This window comes from Erinaceus europaeus, chromosome 13 (genome assembly GCF_950295315.1).
Source record: "Erinaceus europaeus chromosome 13, mEriEur2.1, whole genome shotgun sequence".
Classification (NCBI taxonomy): Eukaryota; Metazoa; Chordata; class Mammalia; order Eulipotyphla; family Erinaceidae; genus Erinaceus; species Erinaceus europaeus.
In genome coordinates, this window is record NC_080174.1 from 38,165,781 (window position 1) to 38,185,523 (window position 19,743).

Consider the following 19,743-nt stretch of genomic DNA (forward strand, 5'->3'; position numbering starts at 1 on the left):
ACATAAGTATAAATAAAACAGTACAGTTAGGATGGCAGAATGTGGTGGAGAGTGACCCAAAGGTAACACAGTGGATAGAAAGCTGAATTTGAAGGCTTGAGATCCTTGGTTCAGCCCTTGACACTGAGCATGCTAGTGCTGCTCTGGCTAATTCTCTTTCCCACTCCCACCATAAATAAATGCATATTTTTAAAAGAGTGTGAAGGGTAATAGGTTAGAGTGATGCATAAATATTTTTTAAAATTTTTATTTATAAAATGGAAATATTGACAAGACCATAGGATAAGAGGAGTACAGTTCCACACAATTCCCACCACCAGAACTCCGTATTCCATCCCCTCCTGTGAAAGCTTTCCTAATAAAATCTTTTTGTCTGGTTGAAAGCAAAGTTGTAAGAACTGCTTTCACAAAGAAGTAGTTTCAAAAGTCAGGAAAGGTAGCCCAGGAGGTAGGACAGTGGGTAAAATGTTGGATTCTGAGGCATAAGGTCTTGAGTTCAATCTCCAGCATCACATGTATCAGAGTGATGCTCTGGTTCCTTCTCCCTCCCATTTCCCTCCCTCTCCTTCTTCTTCCTCTTCCTTCTTTCTTCCTCTTCTCCCTCCCTCCTCTTTCTTTCTTTCTCACTAATAACTATATATATATATATATGGTGAGGGGAAAAATCAAGTTAGGCTGAAAACAGAGACTGAGGGCCCATCCACTAGAGAATACGCTTTGCTCTGTGTGAGGCTCTGGTTCAGATCCCAGTATCACATGGAAACACCATGAATAGCTCCCAGAAGTTCCATAGATAGTGGAACAGTGCTGTGTTGTCTCTTTTATTTCTGTGTCTGTTTTTCCTTATATCTTTATCCTTCCAAAAATAAAAAAACAAATAATAATAATAATAATAATAATAAGACTGGGGAGGATTCTAGGCACATATGTAAGGCCCCAGGTCATTCCTTAGTACTACACATATATTTTTTTAATTAAACAGACTGAATTTTTAAGTACTACCTAAGTTTAAGGCTGCATTTCCTCTCATAGTAGTTCATATTACAGCTTACCTGCTATGTATAAGATCCTACTCTAAACATTTTGTACCTATTTTTTGTATTTTGTTTGCTTTTCATGGAGGGAGAAACCAGAACACTGCTCCATTGTTTCATTCAATATAAGGATTGAACCCAGGGCCACACTTTTACATAGTCACTTCTCTAGTCCCATGGACATCTTCTTTTTTTAAATTTATTTTAATATTTATTTAATTTTTACCAGAGCACTGTTCAGCTCTGGCTTATGGTGGTGTGGAGGATTGAACCTAGGACTTTGGAGCTATAGGTATGAAAGTCTTTCTGCATAACCATTATGCTGTTTTCTAAACAGCCATGTCCACCTTTTTAAATTAAAAATCCTTTTTATGTGGTACCTGTGAATAAAGCTAGAACTTCACACATGACTAGTACTGCAAAATCATCTCCCAATTCTTAATTTTTTTGAGAGAGAGAGGGGAGAGATACTTCACCATTATTTCCCCACCCATGGGACTCCCTCAGCACTGTCTCTGTGGCACCAGAGCTGGAACCCAGTTCCATGGGTGGGGTATTGAACTCAGGAACTCATGCTCTCAGATAAGACACTCCCTGCAGCACTACCTCCCAGTTGCTTTCTTTCTTTCTTTCTTTCTTTTTTTTTTTTAGGATTTATTTACAGAGAGAGAGATAGAGAGACTAACTACACAGCTCTGGCTTCTTGTAGTGTCAGGCCTAGAACCTAGCACCTCAGAGCTTCAGGCATGCAAATCTGGTGTGCTATGGGCTGTACTGTATCTCCCTGCCACTAGTGAACATAACTTAAACTTCTAAACATAAACTTAAACTTAAGTTAAACTTAACTTAAGTTAAACATAACTTAAACATAAGTTAAACTTAAACTTAAGTTAAACTTAAGTTAAACATAACTTAAACATAAGTTAAACTTCTTATAACTCAGATAAATTGGACCTTTAAAATTCAGACCTTAATTCACAGACATTAAGTATATAAAGTGTTTGTACATTACAGGGTACATAGAAGTGATATATGGCTTACTATCAACTCATATTTTTTACTTCTATGTAAATTCATGAACATTTTGAGATTTAATGTGTATGAGGACCAGGGGGAGGAAGGAAAGGCCTGATGGGGTGACAAGTCAGGAATTGGTGAGGGAAAAGGTTATTGTTTTGTTTACTTTAAGCCATCCTGCTTGAGATACAGGCTACCAAGAATAGGAGAAGGGCCGACAAGATAGCTCACCTGTATAGTGCACCTGCTTTATCATGCCCACAATCCAGATTCAAGTCTGACCCTCAGTGCACTGGAGGAAGCTTGAGTGCTGTGTTATTTTTCCCTCTCTCCCTTTGCCTCTCCTAGTCAGTCTGAAAAAAGTCAGTTTATAGTGGTGAAGCCCCAGTGACAGACACACACACACACACACACACACACACACACACACACATTGTATGCATGTGTTCACATCAATCTTTTATGAGTTTATTAAACCTTCTTTTATTAGGCACCTACTATACTACAGGCACTATGCAATCACTGAGGACCCAGGGGAGAGTGAAATCCAAGGTCCTCCCTAATCAAGTTCATGGTCTTGTAATTGAGAGAAAAAGGTGACAGTAGTCTCTGGTTCTTAAGTACGTGCCCCACACCAAGGTCTGCACATAACTATTCAGGGAGGTGATGCATGTATCCTGGTGCTGTTAATTCCCTGTAGCTCTCGGTGTGGTAAATGTGTAATATGCCCACATTACTGAGAAGGTTCAGGTGAAAGCAGATGGGGGTCTGTGCAGTGAGGGTGCTAGGGGAAATTGGGAGGAGGAGTGTAGAGGAGGGGTCTAATTCTACCAGCTTTGGGGAGGATTGTTCCAACAGTCTTTTTGGAGGAGTGTAACCATGAGGGGAGAGCTGGAGCTGGCCAGAGTAGAGTAGGGAAGCTACATGAATAGTAGCTATGCTAGGCCACTCTCCTCTGAAATTCGCACCTTCCAGCCCAGCCTTCCATGTAGCAGCTGTAGGTTTCGTCTTCTGTAACATTGCTTGGCTTCTAAGTCAGGCCTTTCCAACTTATTGAAGCACCTTGCTCAAGGGTGGGGCACCCTAGGCAGGCTTGTTAAGGCCACTGTGGCATGTGCTCATACTGGCCTTGCTGGGCATGGCTACGGACACACAGTTGCCAGTTCTTGGCAAGAGGACCATCAACTCTCTTTTCCCACCACCGACCCAAGTAGCCTGAGGCTATCACATGCCAATCAAACCCCTCATGGTGGCCCTCTCTGGCTTCCTGCAGTTTACTTCAGGGCTCTGGTGAATTTCACCCACTCCATTGACTACAGCCCTGAATTGGAAGATGCAAGTTCCCAAGAGTTCCGGGAGGTATCTGAGGCTATTGTGGAGAAGGTGAGGTGAAAGGGCTTTATGGTATTGCCCAGTGGTGGGGGGAAAGACTGGGAAGCGGGTGAAGCTTTCTGGAGGCTGATGATGCTATGTCCCTCTGCAGCTGGAGTCAGAATACTTGAAGATTCCTGGAGACCAGGTTGTCAGTGTGGTGTTCATCAAGTAAGAAGGGTCCCCTGGGGGGCTGGTGGGGGGAGGGGGAATGACCTGGTAAGAGCTGAAGATGAGAAGCCAAAGGACCAGAGGGAGGCAGGTAAGACATGATGAATCTCTGATGGGTGACAAGTTAGGGATTGATGAGGGGACAGGTTTTTGTTTTGTTTACTTTAAGTCATCCTGCTTGAGATACAGGCTGCTAAGAATAGGAGAAGGGCTGACAAGATAGCTCACCTGTATAGTGCACCTGCTTTGTCATGCCCACAATCAGATTCAAGTCTGACCCTTAGTGCACTGGAGGAAGCTTGAGTGCTGTGTTATTTTTCCCTCTCTCCCTTTGCCTCTCTGTCCCAGTCAATCTGAAAAAAGTCAGTTGATAGTGACAAAAACAAAAAAGAAACACAAAAGAGAAGAAGAATCAGGAGTGCAGGCCTGATTATCAGGTAGGGCACTAAGGGAGAGACAAGGACTACAGGCACCTTCCTCACTCTGTCCTTCACCCCATGCCCATCCCTAGGGAGTTGGACGGCTGGGTCTTCGTGGAACTGGATGTGGGCTCAGAAGGGAACTCAGATGGGGCTCAGATTCAGGATGTGCTATACAAGGTTGTATCCAGTGGGTCCATTGCTTCCTACATTACCTCTCCCCAGGGATTCCAGTTCCGACGCCTGGGTACAGGTAAGCCCACCCTGGGGCCCAGGGCCACCTCCTTCAGTTTCTTAATCTTATGTGGGTCCCTTTCCATGTCCCCTCCATGAACCCTCCTAGCTTGGATTTATAGTAAGACAAGGTGCTTACTACTTCATGTGTTTGCCACCAGTGGGGTGGTTTTCATGCAATCTTGGTTTGGGTTAAGCATAATGTAATTTTTTTTTCCTCCTAATGTGACCCAATTTCTGCTTTCTCTTTAAGGACATGTATACATTGATAAGGAAAAATAATTCCTTTTTTCATACAGTACTTAGAGCTCCAAAACACTTTTGTATTTAATAATAATCAGCAAGTGATCAGGGAGGTCATTTAGTGGGTAAAGAATGAATGCAGGGCCTGCATTTGTGCAGCTCCAGGTTTGATCCCCAACAACACATATGCTATTGAAAAAGATTTTTTTTTTTTAAAGGAGAGACTGGAGCTCTGGCCAGCTGTGGCTCTGGTCTCTATCTTTCTATCTCATGAAATCAATAAATCTTAAAAAAAAATTTTTAAATATGGCCAGGGAGATAACCCAGCCTGTTGGAACACCAATTTGTATGCCAGAGCTCTGGAGGCTGCAGGTTTAATCCCTGGCACCACCTTATGCCACAGCTGGCCAGAGCTCCAGTCTCTCCTTTAAAAAAAAATCTTTTTCAATTCTCTAGCATTAAATAAAAACAGAGAAATAGTAACCAACAACGGTTTAATGAACACTGACTATATGCTGGGTACTCTGTATGGCCCCAGCCTCTGATTTAAGCTTTAACAATGACCTCTGTAATGCATATATTCACTGTTATTCCTCTTGGTTTAGAGATGAGGATCTGAGCCCCAGAAAGGAAAAACCACTTACCCAATTTGCATGGATTGATAGCAGGAAAACCAGTATTTAAAGTAAACATTTCATCTATGCTAATATTGGCCAAGCCTGCAACAAAACCAAAACAGATGAGAAACAAGACACTCAGAGAGACTAGGAAACTGACCAAAAAATCACACAGCATAAAGACTCGGCCTTTGGAATCTTGGTTGACCCTTTGCCTTGCCTTGCCTTGCCTTGCCTTGCCTTGCCTTGCCTTGCCTTGCCTTGCCTTGCCTTGCCTTGCCTTGCCTTGCCTTGCCTTGCCTTGCCTTGCCTTGCCTTGCCCTGCCCCGCCCTGCCCCGCCCTGCCCCGCCCTGCCCCGCCCTGCCCCGCCCTGCCCCGCCCTGCCCCGCCCTGCCCCGCCCTGCCCCGCCCTGCCCCGCCCTGCCCCGCCCTGCCCCGCCCTGCCCCGCCCTGCCCCCTCCCCTGCCCTGCCCTCTCCCCTGCCCTGCCCCGCGCCCTGCCCCGCCCCCTGCCCTGCTCCGCCCCCTGCCCCGCCCTCTCCCCTGCCCTGCCCCCTGCCCCGCCCTCTCCCCTGCCCTGCCCCCTGCCCTGCCCTCTCCCCTGCCCTGCCCCCTGCCCTGCCCCCTGCCCTGCCCCCTGCCCTGCCCTCTCCCCTGCCCCCTGCCCTGCCCTGCCCTCTCCCCTGCCCTGCCCTGCCCTACCCTCTACCCTGCCCTGCCCTGCCCTGCCCTCTCCCCTGCCCTGCCCTGCCCTCTCCCCTGCCCTGCCCTGCCCTCTCCCCTGCCCTGCCCTGCCCTGCCCTCTCCCCTGCCCTGCCCTGCCCTGCCCTCTCCCCTGCCCTGCCCTGCCCTGCCCTGCCCTCTCCCCTGCCCTGCCCTGCCCTCTCCCCTGCCCTGCCCTGCCCTCTCCCCTGCCCTGCCCTGCCCTGCCCTCTCCCCTGCCCTGCCCTGCCCTCTCCCCTGCCCTGCCCTGCCCTGCCCTCTCCCCTGCCCTGCCCTGCCCTGCCCTCTCCCCTGCCCTCCCCGGCCCTGCCCTGCCCTCTCCCCTGCCCTCCCCTGCCTTGCCTTGCCCTGCCCTGCCCTCCCCTGCCTTGCCTTGCCCTGCCCTGCCCTGCCCTGCCCTGCCCTGCGCCCTGCCCCCTGCCCTGCCCTGCCCCCTGCCCTGCCCCCTGCCCTGCCCTGCCCTGCCCCCTGCCCTGCCCCCTGCCCTGCCCCCTCCCCTGCCCCCTCCCCTGCCTCCTCCCCTGCCCCCTCCCTGCCCTCTCCCCTACCCTCTCCCCTCCCCTCTCCCCTCCCCTCTCCCCACCCCTCTCCCCTCCCCTCTCCCCTCCCCTCTCCCCTCCCCTCTCCCCTGCCCTCTCCCCTGCCCTGCCCTGCCCTGCCCTCTCCCCTGCCCTGCCCTGCCCTGCCCTGCCCTCTCCCCTGCCCTGCCCTCTCCCCTGCCCTGCCCTCTCCCCTGCCCTGCCCTGCCCTCTCCCCTGCCCTGCCCTGCCCTGCCCTCTCCCCTGCCCTGCCCTGCCCTCTCCCCTGCCCTGCCCTGCCCTCTCCCCTGCCCTCTCCCCTGCCCTGCCCTGCCCTGCCCTCTCCCCTGCCCTGCCCTGCCCTCTCCCCTGCCCTGCCCTGCCCTGCCCTCTCCCCTGCCCTGCCCTGCCCTCTCCCCTGCCCTGCCCTGCCCTGCCCTCTCCCCTGCCCTGCCCTGCCCTGCCCTCTCCCCTGCCCTGCCCTGCCCTGCCCTGCCCTCTCCCCTACCCTGCCCTGCCCTCTCCCCTGCCCTGCCCTGCCCTGCCCTCTCCCCTGCCCTCCCCTGCCTTGCCTTGCCTTGCCTTGCCTTGCCTTGCCCTGCCTTGCCTTGCCTTGCCCTGCCCTGCCCTGCCTTGCCCTGCCTTGCCCTGCCCTGCCCTGCCTTGCCCTGCCCTGCCCTGCCCTGCCCTGCCCTGCCTTGCCCTGCCCTGCCCTGCCCTGCCCTGCCCTGCGCCCTGCCCCCTGCCCTGCCCTGCCCCCTGCCCTGCCCCCTGCCCTGCCCTGCCCTGCCCCCGGCCCTGCCCCCTGCCCTGCCCCCTGCCCTGCCCCCTCCCCTGCCCCCTCCCCTGCCCCCTCCCCTGCCCTCTCCCCTGCCCTCTCACCTGCCCTCTCCCCTCCCCTCTTCCCTCCCCTCACCCCTCCCCTCTCCCCTGCCCTCTCCCCTGCCCTCTCCCCTGCCCTCTCCCCTGCCCTGCCCTGCCCTGCCCTACCCTCTCCCCTGCCCTGCCCTCTCCCCTGCCCTGCCCTCTCCCCTGCCCTGCCCTCTCCCCTGCCCTGCCCTGCCCTCTCCCCTGCCCTGCCCTGCCCTGCCCCCTGCCCTGCCCTGCCCTCTCCTCTGCCCTGCCCTGCCCTCTCCCCTGCCCTGCCCTGCCCTGCCCTCTCCCCTGCCCTGCCCTGCCCTGCCCTATCCCCTGCCCTGCCCTGCCCTCTCCCCTGCCCTGCCCTGCCCTCTCCCCTGCCCTGCCCTGCCCTGCCCTCTCCCCTGCCCTGCCCTGCCCTCTCCCCTGCCCTGCCCTGCCCTCTCCCCTGCCCTGCCCTGCCCTGCCCTCTCCCCTGCCCTGCCCTGCCCTGCCCTCTCCCCTGCCCTGCCCTGCCCTCTCCCCTGCCCTGCCCTGCCCTCTCCCCTGCCCTGCCCTGCCCTCTCCCCTGCCCTGCCCTGCCCTGCCCTCTCCCCTGCCCTGCCCTGCCCTCTCCCCTGCCCTGCCCTGCCCTGCCCTCTCCCCTGCCCTGCCCTGCCCTGCCCTCTCCCCTGCCCTGCCCTGCCCTGCCCTCTCCCCTGCCCTCCCCTGCCCTGCCCTCTCCCCTGCCCTGCCCTGCCCTGCCCTCTCCCCTGCCCTCCCCTGCCCTGCCCTCTCCCCTGCCCTCTCCCCTGCCCTGCCCTGCCCTCTCCCCTGCCCTGCCCTGCCCTCTCCCCTGCCCTGCCCTGCCCTCTCCCCTGCCCTGCCCTGCCCTCTCCCCTGCCCTCTCCCGCCCTGCCCTCTCCCCTGCCCTCTCCCGCCCTGCCCTCTCCCCTGCCCTCTCCCCTGCCCTCTCTTCCCCTCTTCTCTCCTTTTCTTTCTTCCTTTCTCTTCTTTTTTAAATTTTTTTTCTTAATATTTCTTTATTTATTCCCTTTTGTTGCCCTTGTTGTTTTATTGTTGCAGTTATTATTGTTGTTGTTATTGATGTCATTGTTGTTGGCTAGGACAGAGAGAAATGGAGAGAGATGGGGAAGACAGAGGGGGAGAGAAAGATAGACACCTGCAGACCTGCTTCACTGCTTGTGAAGTGACTCCCCTGCAGGTGGGGGCTGGGGGCTTCAACCGGAATCCTTACATCAGTCCTTGCACTTTGCGTCATGTGTGATTAACCTACTGCGCTACTGCCTGACTCCCTCTCTTCAAAGACTTTATTAATGAGAGAACTTCATTGTCTCTCTGCCACACTTGATGCCAAGGATTCAACTCAGGACCTCATACTTAGGAGTCCATTGTCTTCTCCACTGTGACACCTCCCAGGTTATTCACTTGTTTTCACTATGCCCTCTGTCTCCTGTTTTGAACCCTGTGTCTTTTCTTCTCTCTAAAAATGGTCCTAGTCCATTCCTACAAGCTATAATTTTCAGCACTATCTCCATCTCAGTTAGAAAGCTTTGACATGTCATCATGCCTCACTCCGTGAAATCCAGAACTGAGCAGTTCAGTCCTCCCAGGTGTAGTCTAATCAGAAAGAAATGGTAAAGCCATCACCTCCCTCAGGTCCTTGGCAGCCTTGCCATATGCATGGTCTAGGTTTGAATCCTTGGCATTACCTGGATGTACTATACCACCAGAGGAAGATTTGCTCCAGTGGTGTTTCTCCATCTCTGATTCTTTGTCTCTCTGTCTGAGTGAAAAAAAAAACAACAACACAACTTTGCAAAAAAAAAATTTTAATCTTTAATATTTTGTTTATTTTTATTTACTGGAAAGAGGCAGAGAAATCAAGAGGGAAAGGGGAGATAGAGAGGGATATAGACAAAGAGAGACCTGTAGCCCTGCTTCACTGCTTGTGAAACTTCCCCCATGAAGCTGGGTACTGAGGCTTGAACCCAGGTTCTTGTATATGGTAACATCTGCACTCAACCAGGTGTGGCACCACCTGGCCTCCAAAAAAAAAAAAAAAAAAATATATATATATATATATATATATATATATATATTTTTTTTTTTTTTAATGTTGTTACTCTTTAACTCACCTGGGCCAAGTCTAAAGACTGATGAGGGTACACCCATCTTCTCCTGGCTCTTTCCAATAAATCCTTTTGACTAGGGATGATGAGGGTTTGGTTTAGCTGTGTAGGCTCCAGGCCTCAGACTCCAGGTGGGGTGTCTGCTGATTATATCTTCCTTTTCAGCACAGACACCCCCACCCTCTCTGGCCACCGTATTGGCCTCAGTGATACCAGATGAGAGTGTCAGCCCAACCCAGGCTCAGTCAGGTACCCTGAGAAGTTCGTGGATGGAGGAACAGAAAGGAAAAGGGCAAGGTGGCTGGGCATATCCCACAAGCTGCCTGCCCTTCCCTCTTTCCTCTTAGTCCTTGCTGGGCCTGCATGTGTGTGATGCAGTGGTTGCATGTGTATGGCATGTTAACTGCATGTAGAGTCCATGTTATGGATAGACCAGGCCACCACTGCTTTTCATTGTGTGTCCCATGTGCTGGGAATGTGTTTACCATGTCTGTACTCCTAGCCTTTGCCAAGCCTACCAAAAGCCAAAAAGACATGACACTGGGCCCCCAAACCCACTCTCAGCCATGCAGTGCCTGAGCATCACTGATGCCTTCCACCAGTCTTCCATCTGCCCTGATGACCCCCCTCCAATTCCCCCAGTGCTCCAGTACCCAAGAGTTTGCACTGAGAATGAGTTTGCCTGCCACAGCCATAATGAATGTGTGCCCCTGGAGTACCGCTGTGACCGTAGACCTGACTGCAGAGACATGTCTGATGAGCTCAACTGTGGTGAGAGGCTGCTTGGGGTTTTAAGGATCCTGTAGATGCCAGGGGGTACCAGGGTCACATTGGGCTGTGCAGAGCTTGGTGTAGGCAGGGAGCTAAGGAAGGTGGACAGGGGTACAGGGTAAGGGCTGGGGAGTATAGGACAGGTCTGGGTTGGGAGGCAAGGGGTAAGTAGTCCCCTCATGCTTATGCCAAAGACTTTCTGCTCACAGAAGAGCCCGTCCAGGAACTCAGTCCCACAGCACCGCCTCTGATGGAGGTGCCGCTATTCTTCACACCCCGGCCAGAGGCAACCACCACTGAACATCTACCAAGCACCTTGCCTCCCTGGCATCTGCCTCCTAGTGCTGCTGGGCCCCTGAACTGTGGACCCCAAGAGGCTGCATGCCACAGCGGGCATTGCATCCCCAAAGACTACATCTGTGATGGTCAGGAGGACTGCAAGGATGGCAGTGATGAGCTGGACTGTGGTGAGGCCTGGGCAAGGCTGGAGGTGGGTGCAGGGGGAGGCAGCTGGCCAGGGGGAGGGCCATTGATTGCCACCTGACCCACCCAGGCCCAGCCCCGCCCTGTGAACCTAACGAGTTCCCCTGTGGAAATGGGCACTGTGCCCTCAAGCTGTGGCACTGTGATGGTGACTATGACTGTGAAGACCACACCGATGAGGCCAACTGTCGTGAGTGTCCACCCAGCACTCTCACCTCACCCAGACCTAGTTCCTCTACCCCATTCCTTTTTAGTCCACTTTGTCTGCTCTCCCTCACTGAGTAAAAGCCCTGGGGAAAAACTTTAAAGTGTATTTTTTTTTTCTCTCTGACCCCAGCAGTGAAGGCTCTTGGCCCTAAACTGGCCTTCACAGCAAAACAATGTGGCTACACTGTCTGGGATTAACGTCACCTTATTTATTTATTTTGTTATTGTTAATCTTTTCTTTGTTGGTCATGCTTGCATGTGGGTCAGATAAGTGCTGCAAAGGGCATGGTAAACTGGGGTCCTTTGATAATGGGGTCTTGGTGTATATGTGAGACAAAAACCTCCCTCTGTGTGCCTTGAGGTTATTTATTTAGAACTGCTTCTGAGTTATCCACCCCCCCATATTTCCAGTTCTTCCTCCATCTACCCATCCTTCCAATTATCTCTTCAGCTATCCATTTGTCCACACACTTTGCCAGCATCATTTCTGTCCATTTTGCCATCCTTCCTATCATCCATCTATCTATTGTCCTTATTTCTAGTTCTCTACCCACTTTTCTATCAACCACATAGCCATTACCCTTCCACCTATCTATCTAAACAGGCAAATGGATGAGACTGGAGGGTCAGTGACCATATCAGATAGCATCTTGCATGACCTGTCCTGTGAGGTGTAGCCTGGGACTTACTCTTCCAAGACTGAGGACATAATCTTCACATCACATCTCTGTAATCCTGGGTCACAGGTCTGAGCACATGTTCACATTCCTGCTGTCCAGCTGCTCCTACCCTCCTCCTGTCACCTTCCCTGCTCTGCAGCCAATCTTGGAAAGAGGCAGCACTGGGCTATAGGCTAGCAGAACTCTTGTGACTTCCTTCCTTTGACTCAAATATGTTGTTGTTGCCTAACATTGTGGCCCCTGGAGAGAGAGAAGGTCACTGAGGACTTCTACTACAAAGTCTTTCTCAGGGGCTACTGCTAAGGAACAGATAAAGGGAGGCCATACTCTTGTTGACGACACAGAGACCAGGAAAGCTGAATGGCCTTGGCATCTCTCAGGGTGTTGGGCCAGTGGCCCTTGAGTATTGTTAGTAGGTAGCTGTCTCTGGCCTCCTCTGAATCACCTCTCTATGGACAAATGTCCTCTTCACCTGCCCCTCTGCCCTCTATCTCCACCTTTATGTCTGCTTCAAGCTCAATTTCCTTGAGCACCAGTCATCACCCACCAGAGGTGCCCTGCCAGGGCCCAGTCCTAACACCAGTCAAATTCCAGGGTCCTGACCAGTCCAGAGGGGTGCAGAGCAGTGAGGTCTAGGCCATGGTTGGCCACTTCTGTGGTCTTTCTAGTAGAGGACTGCATCTGGAGGTTCCTGCTATGTCATCTGTGCCAGGCATAGCTCTTCAAGGGAATAAGGGGGACTGAGTGGGGTCAGGGTAATGTGGCCAGCTTTTTGGTATCCAAATAGTAAATCTGACATTGGGGACAGTGTTATGACAGCAGTGACTAGGCCTGGTTAGGGCAGTTGTGTTTCCTGTGGGTGAGATGAAATCATGATGCTGGGGAAGGAGGTAGGGTGGGTTACTGGGGGTAGATGGGGAGCAAGGGCAATGCTCCCTGGGGACAGTGCCTCTGCCGACACCACCTACCTCTTCCCTCAGCCACCAAGCAGCCAGAGTATGTGTGTGGACCCACAGAGTTCCGCTGTGTCTCTACAAGCACGTGCATCCCGGCCAGCTTCCACTGTGATGAAGAGAGTGACTGTCCTGACCGCAGTGATGAGATTGGCTGCAGTGAGCAGGGAGCTGGGGTTGGGGGGGGAAAGGTGAGGGGGAGGCTGAGCACCCTTCTCCAGCCTCAGACTCTGTAATTCTCCTCTCTGGCTCCTCTAAACCACTTCCCGAACTCCTTCCCTTGGCCACCCTTACCCCCTCACTCTGTCTCCTATCTCCCCAGTGCCCCCCCAGGTGGTGATCCCTCCCCAGGAGTTGATCCAGGTTTCCCGTGGCCAGACTGTGACCTTCACCTGTGTGGCCACTGGTGTCCCCACCCCCATCATCAACTGGAGGCTCAACTGGGGTCACATCCCCTCTCATCCCAGGTATGCCCTGGGTTTAGGCAGGGGCTGGGAGAGGTAGGGAGTGTGGACCAGTGGACCAGGTTGGGACCTCATGCTTGTCTTGGGGTCCCCCAGGGTGACAATGACCAGTGAGGGAGGCCGTGGTACACTGACCATACGTGATGTGAAGGAGGCGGACCAGGGGGCATACACTTGCGAGGCTATGAATGCCCGCGGCATGGTGTTTGGGATACCTGATGGCGTCCTGGAGCTCATTCCTCAGCAAGGTACACCCACCATGGACAGCGGTAAAGCAGGACCTGCAGTCAGTGCTCAGCTGCACCCAGCCTCAGTCCGCCCTCTAGGACCATGCCCCGATGGGCACTTCTTCCTGGAGGACAGTGCCTCCTGCCTACCCTGCTTCTGCTTTGGTGTCACCAATATGTGCCAGAGCAGCCGCCGCTTCCGAGACCAGATCCGACTGCGTTTTGACCAGCCCGATGATTTCAAGGGTGCGTTGGAGGATGATGGTGGGGTTGTACTATTGGGCATGGGAGATGGACCCCAACCCTGGGAAGCTTAGAGACGACTGATGTGTACTGAACAGATGGGGCCAGGTTCAGTGGCTGCTAAGATAATGCTGAATTCTATAGCAAAAAACATTTTAGGGGAAAACAAATCTTTTTTAGGGAAATCCAAATCTACACTTATTATCTCTGTCCACTTTGGGTTATGAAGAGGCTGGGCTCCAAGGATAGATTCTGGTTCTCATCTTGACTCTCACCCTGGCTCAAGTTACGATCTTGTATCTCAGTTTTCTCATTTACTAACTTAGGATAAATAGTGACTACTATTTACTATAAGGATATGTGCAAGCCACTCAGAATGGTACTGAGTCTGTGGTAAGTACTACTTTAGTATTCCTTCCTTCCTTTCTTTCTTTCTTTCTTTCTTTCTTTCTTTCTTTCTTTCTTTCTTTCTGGGGAAGTGGAGGAGGAGGCGAGAGAGAAAACTAGAACATTACTCTGGCATATACAATGCTGAGGATTGAACTCAGGATCTCACACTTGAGAGCCCAACAGTTAATCTACTGCACTACCACTCAAGGCACCCCCTTAGTATTTCTTAATGTCACCATTCTCACCCTGAAAGATATCCATATCCCCTGAGCATAAAAACCAGGCTTTGGCATCTTCCTGACCTGGGACTGTCTTCCACTGATAACCTGTTACCTCTTGTATGATTTGGATAAGTTTCTTGGCTTCTCTAGGCTTTTTCTCCCTAAACATAAAAGCAGACAGTAGAGGCAGTTTTTTTTCTGTCTCTGAAGACAGAGTGTTATGACTCAGAGCTCAAGTGGCCTAGGGTTCACCACTTGTTGTCTTGGCAGCCCCTCCTTTCATCTTCTTCCCACAGGAGAATGCAGCCAGCAGCCTGAGCTCCTCACATACTAAGCATGTGACAGCTGGGGTCTTCCATGTCCCTTAAAATGGTTCAGAAGCCTCTGACTTGCATAAAGCCAGTGCACTTCTCAACAGGATTGCCTAGTATGCTTAGAACAGTCATGATCATAGCTGTGTTTAAATACTTCACCACTGGACAGTCAGTAGTTTTCACAAAGCTGAGGCTGTTGTTACTCTTTTGACATGAGGACTTGGATGTTCTGAGAGGTTGTGTGATTTCTCTGAGGTTGGTCATGTGTGGTTTAGAGGCAGAACTGGTTGGTGCATGGGCCTGTCTGAATGGAATAGGATAGACAAGAAGTATGGGGCCAGCAGGTGGCCTGTGCCTAGAGGTGACCAGGACAGAGAGGGCCTGAAAACTTCTCTGGAGAGGAGGCAGAGAAGGCCTGGCATGGAGTAGCCTGGTCTTGAGGACTTTGCATGGCCATTCTGCAGCTGAGAGGGAATGCTGCAGGGTATAGAATCAAGGAGAGAAAGATGTAGACTTGGTATAACAAGGAACTTTCTAAGAGTCAAAGTTGTCCATGGGACTGGGAGGTAGCTCACCTGGTAAAGTGCACACTTTTCATGCTTGACAGCCTGGGTTCATGTCCCCATCCACTAAACTACATGGAATTACCTACACAGGGGAAGTTTCATGAGCAGTGCTGTAGTATCTCTACCTCCCACTTCCTATCTCTCTCTCCCCCCCAAAAAAAAATTCACTGGGAGCAGATGAATCATTCAGATAAAAAGTCACAGTGATAACCTTGGTGGCAGAAAGAAAGAATGAGCAAGACCAAGAGCAAGCTGTTTTGGTATGTAATGGAGTCCCATTCATCTCATCACTTAGAGCTGTCTGGTTTGGTTGTTCCCAGCTGTGAATGTCTATGTGAATCAATTCAGCTCCTCAACTCCACTAACCATGACTCAGATGCTTAATAGTTGTATATTTGGCTGGTAGCTTCTATGTTGACAAATGAAGATATACAACATTCCTATCAGAACAGAAAGTTCTCTTAGTTGGAACTGCAATAGAGATCTGGAAAGATGCTGTAGTGTGGTGTGGGTTGCGGGTTGTGTTGTGCTTGTGTGTTTAGAGGGCTGGACTAGATGACTAATCATAATAACAACGGTTACAGCCAACCATTTTTTTGAGAACTTGTTTGTTCTACACTGTAGTAGCTATTTTAAATTAATTCCTCTTTTTAGCTCTTTAGCCTTTAAAGTCAGTCAATAATATGATTGAGAGGAAAAAAAATCAATGTTCTTTTAGTTTCATAGTAACCTGATAAACAAAACCTCTGTTACTCCATTTTTACAGATAGAGGATCAGTCCAGGCATCTGGAGGATGTGGTCCTTTCTTTTGACCCTGTGGTCTTCAAGTGGTTCCCAGCCCTCATTCAACTATATCAGCTTCCCCCAGAACATCCTTTAGGAAATGCTGCTCACGTCCAGAAGGAAAAAAAAGCATGGCTGTTTTTTACTTTGGGAGAGAGAATAAAGTCCTTTCCAAACATAATTCTCTCCCAGAGCTTTCCCTTCTTCTGAGTTTACACTCTTTGAAATGGACATCTCAGACTGGCATGAACTGTGGGCCTCACCTCTCCTCTACTGCCTGCAGGTGTGAATGTGACGATGCCCGCACAACCTGGCATGCTGCCTCTCTCCTCCACCCAGCTACAGATCGACACTGCAAGGCAGGAGTTCCAGCTGGTTGACCTGTCCCGCCGTTTCCTGGTCCATGACTCTTTCTGGACTCTGCCTGAACAGTTCCTAGGCAACAAGGTGAGGAGAGGACAGTGCCCCTGCTCATGTGCCCAAGGCCCACCCAGGCTCCCCTCCCTCTACAGTGGATAGGCAGGGAGAAGAGGGTTGATTGAGTGCTCCCACATGACCTCCTGTAGGCATGGTTTCCACTGCATTTATCAGGTTGGGAGGGATGCCTTTGGAAAGGGCTCCAGCCACTCTGCGCAGCTGGGGTGTGGTTAGTGTTCCATGGGCCTCCTTGGGAAGCCTTTTAAAAAAAAAAAAAAGTTTATTTATTCAGGGAGTCGGGCAGTAGTGCAGCGGGTTTAAGTGCATGTGGCGCAAAGCATTAATGGACCAGTGTAAGGATCCTGGTTCGAGCCCCCTGCTCCCCACCTGCAGGGGAGTCGCTTCACAGGCAGTGAAGCAGGTCTGCAGGTGTCTATCTTTCTCTCCCCATCTCTGTCTTCCCCATCTCTCTCCATTTCTCTCTGTCCTATCCAACAATGACGACGTCAATAACAACAGTAACTGCAACAATAAAACAACAAGGGCAACAAAAGGGGGTAAATAAATATTAAAAAAAATAAAAAGAATTTATTTATTTACAAGGAAGATAGGAAGAGAGAGAGAAAGAATCAGACATCACTCTGCTACACGTACTGCTGGGGGTTGTACTCGGGACCTCATGCTTGAGAATCTAGTGTATGCTTGAGAATCCAGTGCTTTGTCTACTGCGCCACCTCCTGGACCACTAAAAAAGCATCATTTTAAAAGATTTTATTATTATTATTTTTTTATTGATAAAGATAGGAGGAAAGAACCAGACATTCTGTTACATGTGTTGCCAGGGATTGAACTTGGGACCTCATGCTTGAGAGACCAATGCTTTATCCACTGCACCACCTCCCAGACTGGAAGCTTTAATTTTTTTCCCTTATTTTATTTTATTTTATTTTTGCCATCAGGGTTATTACTGGGGCTTGGTGCCTGCACTATGAATCCACTGCTCCTGGAGGTCATTTTTTCCCATTTTATTGGATAGGGCAGAGAGAATTTTTGATTGGGGACGGGGAGACAGGAAGAGAGAAAGATAGACACCTACAGGCCTGCTTCATCACATATGAAAAGACCCTCCTGCAGGTGGGGAGCTGGGGGCTTGAACTGGGATCCTTGCATGGGTCCTGGTGCTTTGTACTGTGTGCACTTAATCCAGTGTGCCATTGCCTGTCCCTCTCCCCCTTTTTTTTTTACTTATTTAGATTTTATTTTATTTTTCTTACATTTGATAGGATAGAAATTGAGCGAGGAGAAAGAGAGAGAGAGAGAGAGAGAGAGAGGAGAGAGATGCCTGAAACATTGCTTCACTGCTTGTGAAGATTCCTCCCTGTAGGTAGAGACCAGGGTACTTGAGCCCGTGTCCTTGTACATGGTCACATGTGCCCTCAACCCAGTGCATAACCACCTGGCTCCACTGCATAGCTTTTGCATAGCTTATCTTTCTCCCCCCAACTTTATTTATTTTATTTGATAGGACAGAGAGAAGTTGAGAAGGAGTGGGGAGAGAGAAACAGAGATATACCTGCAGCATTGCTTCACCACTTGGGAAGATTTCCCCCTTCAGGTGGGGACCAGGGGCTTGAACCCTGGTCCTTGTGTGTGGTAGCATTTCCAGTTAACGAGCTGTGCTACTGCCCAGCCCTCTGCATAACATTTCCATACTCTCCATCTACACCAGAATTAACATCCCAAAGACAGAGCTCAAGTTCAACCTATATGCCCTGTTCAATGCCAGGGCATTGAGGATATCTGTTCCACATAGGAAAGGAAGAGGGGGCTTCTGGGCACAATAGGCATGGGGCTTGCCCATGGCTGCACTGGTCTGATCTTCTCTGCCTTGCCCAGGTCGACTCCTATGGTGGCTCCCTGAACTACAAGGTGTACTATGATCTGGCACGTGGCATGTTGGAGCCAGTGCAGAGGCCTGATGTGGTCCTTGTAGGCGCTGGCTATCGTCTCCATTCCCGGGGCCACTCGCCTACCCAGCCTGGTACTCTTAACCAGCGCCAGGTTCACTTCTCTGAGGTGAGTGGTGATTGAGCCCTTGGGACTGGAGGGCAGGGTGGGACCATGCTGGGCAAACCCTGATGCGCGCCTCCTTGGCCTTTGCCCATCTCCAGGAGCACTGGGTCCATGAGTCTGGCCAGCCGGTGCAGCGGGCAGAGATGCTGCAGGTTCTACACAACCTGGAGGCTGTGCTCATCCAGACAGTGTACAATGCCAAGATGGCCAGTGTGGGGCTAAGTGACATCGCCATGGACACTACTGTCACCTATGCCACCAGCCATGGCCATGCCCACAGCGTGGAGGAGTGCAGGTGCCTGCCCTGGTGGGCCTGGGGACCATTGCAACCCTAGCAAGATCCAGGCTCTCTGTGGCCTGAAGCTACTCTCTTGGTCTTGCCCCACAGGTGTCCCAGTGGCTATTCTGGCTTGTCCTGTGAGAGCTGTGCTGCCCACTTCACACGGGTGCCTGAGGGCCCCTACTTGGGTACCTGTTCTGACTGTAATTGTAATGGCCACGCCAGCTCCTGTGACCCTGTGTATGGCCACTGTTTGGTGAGTAGTCCCTGCCTGCTGGCTCTAGGGACAGGAGCAGGGTGGGAGGCTTCAGGCTGAGGCTTTCTTATGTCTTCAAGCTAAGCACAAGCCTCCAGAATGATGGTACCTGGCTGTCAAATAAATTATGGTGACTTCTGGAGGCATTAACAAAGATACCATGTCCAGATAATGAAAGTGAATATCTTACTAGTCAGATTAATCCTAGAGAGTACTGTATCAAGCCTGACCCTTACTGGGGTAGCTCTATGAGGAAGAAGCCTATAAATTCTAAATATTTTTAGAAAAAATGGAGAAAAAAATAAAGTTAAAAAAATTCCAGAGCTAAGCAGTGCTCTGGTAAAAAAATAAGTAAATAAGGGGGCTGGATGGTAGTGTAGTGGGTTGAGTGCACATGGCACAAAGCACACAGACTGGCGTAAGGATCCTGGTTCAAGCCCCCGGCTCCCCACCTACATGGGGAGCTTGCTTCACAAGTGGTGAAGTAGGTATCCCCCTCTGTCTTCCCCTTCTCTCTTGATTTCTCTCTGTCCTATCCAACAACAATGACAGCAATAATGGTAACAATAACAACAACAATAACAACAATAAACAACAAGGACAAAAACAGGAAAAAAATAGCCTCCAGGAGCAGTGGATTCATAGTGCAGGCACTGAGCCCAGGTGATAAACCTGGAGATAAATAAATAAATAAATAAATAATAAAATAAAAATGACAATAACGAGAAAAGATGAAGGAAGGAGGGATTATGGAGCCTACAGAGGCTGCAGCAGAGCAAACTGTCTCTCTAAGTCGCTCTAATAGACTCCATAGGACAGAACTGGCCAGTAGCTCTCAGGGTAGAAGGGGATATGAGTTTAGGTCAGTGTAAAGACCTAAACTTGGGGGGCTGAGCATGGTGCACATGGGTTGAGCTTATACACGTTACCATGTGCAAGGACCTGGGTTTGATCTCCCACTCCCCATCTACAGGGGGCTTGAGGGGGGAAGGGAAGCTTCACGAGAGGTAGAGCAGGTCTGCAGGTGTCTCTCTGTCTCTCTCCCTCTCTGTCTCCTCCCCCTTGATTTCACTCTAT

At 51.0% G+C, this 19,743-nt stretch overlaps 1 protein-coding gene across 2 annotated transcripts in view; it reads left to right on the forward strand.

The window, feature by feature from the left end:
• Nucleotides 1-19,743, forward strand: part of HSPG2 (heparan sulfate proteoglycan 2) — a 139,197-nt gene that overhangs the window by 55,808 nt on the left and 63,646 nt on the right. For both annotated transcript variants that reach the window (XM_060205528.1, XM_060205529.1), the window contains exons 4-16: nt 3,325-3,434; nt 3,535-3,593; nt 4,105-4,265; nt 9,980-10,108; nt 10,318-10,575; nt 10,662-10,781; nt 12,459-12,590; nt 12,754-12,898; nt 12,992-13,368; nt 15,924-16,087; nt 17,954-18,133; nt 18,229-18,425; nt 18,519-18,666. In XM_060205528.1, coding sequence (XP_060061511.1) covers nt 3,325-3,434; nt 3,535-3,593; nt 4,105-4,265; nt 9,980-10,108; nt 10,318-10,575; nt 10,662-10,781; nt 12,459-12,590; nt 12,754-12,898; nt 12,992-13,368; nt 15,924-16,087; nt 17,954-18,133; nt 18,229-18,425; nt 18,519-18,666 — 2,180 coding nt within the window. The remainder of the gene's footprint in view (nt 1-3,324; nt 3,435-3,534; nt 3,594-4,104; nt 4,266-9,979; nt 10,109-10,317; nt 10,576-10,661; nt 10,782-12,458; nt 12,591-12,753; nt 12,899-12,991; nt 13,369-15,923; nt 16,088-17,953; nt 18,134-18,228; nt 18,426-18,518; nt 18,667-19,743) is intronic.